Source organism: Colobus angolensis, unplaced genomic scaffold, assembly GCF_000951035.1.
Source record: "Colobus angolensis palliatus isolate OR3802 unplaced genomic scaffold, Cang.pa_1.0 Scaffold37, whole genome shotgun sequence".
Classification (NCBI taxonomy): Eukaryota; Metazoa; Chordata; class Mammalia; order Primates; family Cercopithecidae; genus Colobus; species Colobus angolensis.
In genome coordinates, this window is record NW_012117043.1 from 8,308,087 (window position 1) to 8,315,216 (window position 7,130).

The following is a 7,130-nucleotide window of genomic DNA, read 5'->3' on the forward strand; positions in this document are numbered from 1 at the left end:
TGGTGGAAGGTCACCTCAGAGGTGTGATTTTTCAGTATCACATAATTTCTATGGTGCCTTGACATCCTCTGATGAAGAGCACCAATAGGACCACCCCTCTGACGTTATGGAGAGGGTCCACTCAGGCACCAAATGCCGTTTTCACCACTGATCTTTATCTTCCTTGTACTCCTTTTGTTACCTGCATGTTATGGTGAAAGAGGATAGTTTATGGTCCTATTCCGCTACATACACACTTTCAACCCCATGCTCCCTTAGAAATGTAGAGCAAAGATTACAAGTTCTTTTCTGCAGGTTCTGATTCACAGAGGGAGAGCATCAGAATGAGGGCTTTGGATAGAAAAAAATCTTGCAAATTTGTGCTTGAATAAAGATATAAACAGAGAGAAGTGAAGGAAGATATTCTTTTCAAACTTGGTGCCCTTTCTCTCTCTCTCTCTATGCGCATATATATAATACACACACACACACACACACACACATACATACACATATATGGATTACATTTTCATGGAGGAAAACAGTAAAATCCAGCAGCATTTAAGGGATTTCCTCTCACCAAATTGTCTCCGATCCCTTAATTGTGTTTAAGCCTTGCTGAGTACTTTGTTTACGGTCCCTAGTGTGGTGATTTGCATCCCCTTCTCTGGGTTGCTCTTGGCGGGGCAGGCAGCTGTCTCAGTCTAACTCTGTCTGGGAAAGGTAAGGATCTTTGCTTTGCTCTTTGAAAGATCTGGGAAGGAAATGTTGAATGCCCGTGGGGGTTAGGGGCATAGATACAATTCATGCATTGGAGGCTTTGAGAAAAGTTCTCCAAACTTAAAGGAGTCTCCTAAAGCCATGTGCTTTAGAAAGAGCTAGAGAGATTTCCTCTTCCTTGTGAAAATAGAGGGCTTGCAGAAATAAGGCTGGTCACATTGTGGATGAAATTTTGCATTTGGGGGCAGGGGTCCCTGAAGCATGCCCAGGGGTGTTTCATACCTTATAGACACAGAGTGCAAGGAGGAATAAACATTCAGAGGCAACAGGCATAGATCACTAGGAATTCTCTTTGAATTTCAATTTGAAGAGGTAAAGTCGGTTAAAGCGTGTGTCAGTGGTTAGGATGACAGGCATCTATTCTTCTGATACAATTTCTGCTTTATACCAAAACTTTCTACCTCTTTGAATTTAATATACAAATCATCAGTTGTCTACTCAGAGTCTAGAGATGTGTGACTGTGTATCAAGGCAGGTGCACACACCCTGTGAAGGAGCATTGGTGTGAATGAGGCACCTGAGCCTGACAAGGTTGAAGAAAGCTTTGGTATTGGAAGTGATGACAGCTTCGCCCATGCTCCCAGGGCACAGACACACTCACTGTGCCGCATTGTAGACTCAGTCAAGGGCTTACCATGCAAAAAGGTGCCACTGTCCTCTCTCTAGAAGTTCAATTTTTGCACCTTTAGCTTTGGTAACAGGAAAGCATGTTTTCAACAGAATAAGGTGATAGTCAGAGCTTCAGTGCGGTTATTGGGCTATCTTGCAGGTGAAGTGGTACTAGAAAATAGAGGGGAATTGCCCTCAAGGGCCAGAGTTTGCAGGTGAGAAGACAGCTCTGTTAAGGAGCTTCTCAAGAACCTCCATTGTGCGTAGCCAGCGGCCCCCATCTCACCATCTTCCAGGGGCAACTTTGGCAAGTTCTGAAATGTCCTGGGTCTAAGTGTTCCTGACCCTCAACACCAAGTGACAACACTCCTCAGGGACGAAGGCTGTCTCTTTAGGTCCGACATTTTTGAAGTGTGAGGATCATGGCGACGAAGGTCCTCTGGGTACTTGCCATGACTCCCCCACACCTCAAGGACTTTTCAACTTTATTTTTTATAATGACATAACCCTCTCTGTGGCTTTCATTCTAGAATAAACAACTTCTGGTCCCTCTCTTTTTGTGACAAGTCGTCAGGGTATTGCTACAACGCAAGGATGGAGAGGCTGTGCTGTGGTAAAGGAGAGGTGAGATGTTTGAGAACATCCAAGCCCTTTGCCAGCAATTAGAGAAATATAACAATTTGACAGAAAGACAGAAAGCAAATCTCTTCCAAGAGTTAATTTGGATTTATTGTTCACAGTATTAATTAGAAGGGGTTATTAACACACGTGCAGATGAAGAAAATGGAGGATGAAAAACTCTTAACTACAAAGTGTAGGATGAGCTCCCAGTATTATCTTTTTTCCTCAAAAAGACAATCTTGGGCTTTATGTATTTCAAGGTTTTAAAATGGTCACAGTTTGTCTGTAAGAAACGATAAACCTATAAAGCCACTTACAGGTTTATGGGTGTGGGAAATAGATGTTTAACTTTATTGTTTGAGCATATGATGTGTCAAGCTGTGTATGTTTGAATGTTTAAAATACCTTGTTCCTTAAAGTGGGCCAAGGAACAGAGGTCTTGACATAGGTAGGAGCTTGTTACAGACTTACTGAATCAGAATCTAAGTTTAACAATCTCCCCAGATGATATGTGTATCCATTAAAGATTAGGGTTCAAACCAAGGGTTTCTCTGTTACTGGGTGATCTTCATTAAATTCCTTAACCTCTCTGAGCCTATTTCCTCATTAATTCTGAACTAGTGAGAATTAATGTTAATGTGTGACATTTCTTAGTATTGTGCCATGTCCAGAGTAGGTGCTCTATAAATGGTAGCAATTATCATGATGATGATAATCTTGGTGCTGCTAAAGTTACCTCCTTGCAAGAGCAGTAAACAATCATGTTTAAATCAATGTGACTGGCTTCCCCCCTTAACCGCAAACATTTGTGCCTCCCACCCTCATTCCTAAATGAATTAACAGTGAACAAGTGGGGTTTTAAGCTTCAGATGACTATCATGCACATATAAATAAAGAATAATGGGAAAACCTAGGAACATGGATTTTTGCTGGCTTACAGACTAAATTCAGCTGCCCGATGACTTCACAGCTGTTTCTGCCGCCCTAGAGTGTCTGTCCCCTCAGCTCTGTCCCCTCAGCCGGGTCTGCAACGCTGACTCTGGGATTTTCTTATAAAAATGCCTGATGGACGGGAGGAAGATCTGGAGGTCGGCAGGGGAAAAAGTGAGTCATTCAAATTCACAAAGCAGTCCACTTAGTAAATGCTGCAAGAGAAAGAAAAGTAAAAGCTGGCTCCTGTCTCTGGGGTATCTGGAGAAATGATTTGGACTTATCATGTCACTGAGCAAAGTTGGGGGAAGCCAAAACTCAGAATCTGCTGGCAAGGAAAAGAACGAAGGAAAAAAAAAAAAATGTTAGGGAGGGGCAAACTGGAGGGGGAAGGAATAAAAAGAGAGAGGGAGGGAAAGACAAGCGTCATTTAGGAACAGAGGTAGCCTGAAGAAGCAGGAACTCCAGGATCCCAAACCAGACCAGACCTTATAGTAAAGTATTTTTACATCTTTTCTTTTCCCCAGAAGAGATCTCTAACCTATTATTTTATTGACAGCCTTGCTGTTAGAGGCTCTTTCCCAGAAGTTGGACGAAGAGACTCAAGTGTTGCTGTTTCTTCCCTTCCAAGTCAAATGGTTACTCTAGTAATGGATTGCCTCTCTCGGAGGTGAGTGTAAGTAATTTGGGGACAGATCTTGATTTTCAGATTAGCTCAATCTCAGCTTTGGGGTGAAGATATCTTTTTTGGACATAATCTCAAATATCTTTTAACTGGCCTCACCAGAAGTCAGGGTGTCGTTGGACAACAGTGATTAATTAGTTTGGTGATTAAAAATGACATGTGAGTAGGCAGCTCTAAGATTTAGTTCCTTGCTCAGGGGGTGATATTTTGACTTTCCAGAGCGGCGAAGAGCCAGTGATGTTTGATCTGGAGTTGAATTTATTTTCAGTGGATGCTTAATATATTCAAAATATTAATCTCATTGAAACAGTCTCAAGTATCTTTCTTTAAACTGGTTCAGTAACTACAACTGCTCAATTGTGTAGCAGCTAGACGGCTTTCTGAGAATGGAAGACAGTGACTCAACCATGTCTGGGCAGCAGACACGTTTTCACTGATTTCTCGTAGACAGCATTTCAACCAGATGCTTTTGATCAAAAGTCTCAAGCTCTGTCCCGAAATGTTCAGGTTCAAAATACTTAGAAAGCGTCATTGCAGCAAGTTTTATACACAAGGGCATGGAGGAAAATGAGATTTCCTGAAAACCTAGCATGCTTATTTGTTTCTGCATGTTGTAGTATACATAATATCAAAATTTTGTGTTGAGCTTAATAGAAAATTTGCAAATTGATAACTAATTACTGTAATAATTGATTTTATTTTTGCTAGGAGAAAGCACAAAATTATATCCTATGAAGGGGTTGAATTTTTATTCTTATTTTTTCTCTTTCATAGCAGATTGGAAGATAGTAGTACATTTCAAATCAAAAATCCCCACCTCATTGTCAATGAATTTTTTGCTGAACTGTCCACCTAAAATGGTTAATAAAAAGATCCCAGGGAGCAGGTTGCACTGTGGTTAACAGTAACACAATAAAGATTTTTTGACTGTCATTCAATGGAGAAGAACATCATTTATTGCTGGCCACTTGCCTTGACATTGATTTTGTGGGCAGCGAATAGGTGACAGTTTGGAAAGAATGCATGTTATGCCCAGCAAGATTGGTGGAGTCTGAGTTGCTGTAAGTTCTGGGATTAACGGTGTGAAATATTGTTTGTAATGTATTCTCTCTTGAACGAAACCATTTTTGGATTAGGATTCAGGCATTTCTGTGTGTTTAGAGGAAGGAGAAGCAATAGACAAAGGAGAAAAGCTTGTAAAACATTTGTAGACCGCCAGGGTATATTAAACACTGTAAGTGCTTCCTGCTTTTTCTGTCTTCCCTTCACGTGCATCTGCTTCATCTTATTTTTTGCCTAAATGCAAAGAAAATGCAACCAATTCAAAAAAAGAGTAAAGTTGCTTTTCACATGGATCTATGCCTCCTGGAAAAGAGGTGCCTGTCCAGCTTTTTATTTCCGCTTGCAGGGTTCATTCTGATACATGTAGCTGACATCTCCTGTTATCTTCACAGCTTTCACCCTGGTGAGACTGTCCAGATCTAGTCTGCAAACCCAGCTTAGAAGCGCTGTTGTAAAAATGACTGAAGAGCCCATCAAGGAGAACCTGGGAGCCCCAAAGGCTCACATGGTGGCGACGATGGAGAAGAGCCCCAAGAGTGAAGTCGTGGTCACCACAGTCCCCCTGGTCAGTGAGATTCAGTTGATGGCTGCTACAGGGGGTACCGAGCTCTCCTGCTACCGCTGCATCATCCCCTTCGCTGTGGTTGTCTTCATCGCTGGCATCGTGGTCACTGCGGTGGCTTACAGCTTCAATTCCCATGGCTCCATCATCTCCATCTTTGGCCTGGTTGTTCTGTCATCTGGACTTTTTTTACTAGCCTCCAGCGCCTTGTGCTGGAAAGTGAGACAAAGGAGCAAGAAAGCCAAGAGACGGGAGAGTCAGACAGCTCTCGTGGCAAATCAGAGAAGCTTGTTTGCTTGAGACTGAATAAGACCAAATGGTCTATTGGGCCTGGAAAACCTGCTCTGACTTTGTCACCCAATTCACCCAGAACCATGGTGGGAGAGAACAGATTTGGCATTGGAGCAGACTGGAAGAATAGGGGTGGGAGGGTGGAGGGGCTTCTCCTTTGTGAGGAATGACTCATATCTTCTTTAACGACAAACTTAATCCTAAGGGCTGTTTCTGAGACTGCAAAATCAGCTTTCTATTTACATTAAACATTTTGGGGGTCACGGGAGTGCACGGCATTAGACAGTGTTTGGTTCACCCTGTAAAGTAGCCAAGAAAAGATGAGAAAATAACAAGATAGGCCTGGCACACTAGACATTTGCCTCCAAAAGAAATAACCCACAGTCTTAAGATGTACCATAAAAATGTTCTGCCAAGGATCTAAATTACCTTGGGCTTCGCATATATCTATGAAATTCTGTGATAATTTTTTTCAATACATTGATTCACTGGCATCTGTTTTTATTTTTCACTTTTAATAATTCATCACTGGTGGTACTTTATCTTGAAGAGTAAACTAATATTTTTTATATTTTAACATTGGACAGTTTTAGCCAGTTGTAATGATGTGTCAGAAGTAAAGAAAAACCCATTAAAGGTATAGCTAATAGACGCTGTTGGGGGTTAAATTAATAGTAAAATAATCCAATATAAGCACTTTTGATGATTTTTATATAAAAATCAAGTGTACATTTCATTCAGAATAATAAATACTTATTGCTGCTAAAACTTCTTAAATGGTTGTTTCTGTTGTAGTTATTTCTATTGCAGTTCCAAATTGCTATATTCCCTTGTCTCATTTGCAAGTTCTCTATTATATTTCTCTCAAATGGACAGGTTCCTTCTTTACTAGAGGTTTTTTGTTTTTATCATATTGGTTTTTCATTTGTCCTGAATAGTCTTAATTACATTTACTAAATTCTAAAGGAGTTCTGTGCTATTATAATTAGGAAATCAGTGTCTTTGGTCAGGAACTTTATAATGTGCTATTAAATGTATATTACATTTTTGTGGAATCCGTTGTTAATTATTTGCTTAATACATACACAAGCACCAACTATATGCCAGGCATAATGTAGATTCTCAGGCTTCTTACTCAGTTAGATCTAATACAATGCAAATAAAGTTACTGCTTGAATTCTTCAGTGGACATTGAGCTAATCCACAGCTAGGACTCTACCCTACAACTCCAGCCAGAAATACAGCTCATTCATTTAGTTTAAACCGTTTAAACTAGAATAGAAAGATAGGCATGAAGGTTTCTTAAAACTTGGAAAACAAAATCAGCCTAGCATAGCACAGTCATTGAAAGTCTTTCTATCCAGGAATTTAATTAAACATGGCAGAAGCCCTTGAGCCCTTACTACTCCCTCTTGCACAGGTAGTTTTTGTAAGTGGAAACACCCTAATAATGACTTTGCAGGTCAGATGGTGTCACATACAGATCAACATTCCTCCCCAACCAAATGCAAGTTTAGGAGGCTGTGCTCATTTCAATGCAAGTGACTCTGTGCCTTCACATACCTCTTCTCTGTGCAAAGATATTCAAAGCCCACACCCACCCACCCCCGC

At 40.7% G+C, this 7,130-nt stretch overlaps 1 protein-coding gene across 4 annotated transcripts; it reads left to right on the top strand.

The window, feature by feature from the left end:
* The first annotated feature begins 680 nt into the window (after positions 1-680).
* Positions 681-6,574, top strand: TMEM100 (transmembrane protein 100). 4 transcript variants are annotated; one of them, XM_011953746.1, is made up of 3 exons: positions 681-702; positions 3,479-3,589; positions 5,059-6,574. In XM_011953746.1, the coding sequence occupies exon 3, from the start codon at positions 5,124-5,126 to the stop codon at positions 5,526-5,528; it is 405 nt and encodes a 134-aa protein (XP_011809136.1). In that variant the 5' UTR covers positions 681-702; positions 3,479-3,589; positions 5,059-5,123; the 3' UTR covers positions 5,529-6,574. The 4 variants fall into 4 exon arrangements, with proteins under 4 accessions (XP_011809136.1, XP_011809135.1, XP_011809137.1 ...); XM_011953745.1 differs by lacking the exon at positions 681-702 and having other exon boundaries at positions 3,345-3,589; XM_011953747.1 differs by lacking the exon at positions 681-702 and having other exon boundaries at positions 3,474-3,595.
* Positions 6,575-7,130: the final 556 nt, after the last annotated feature.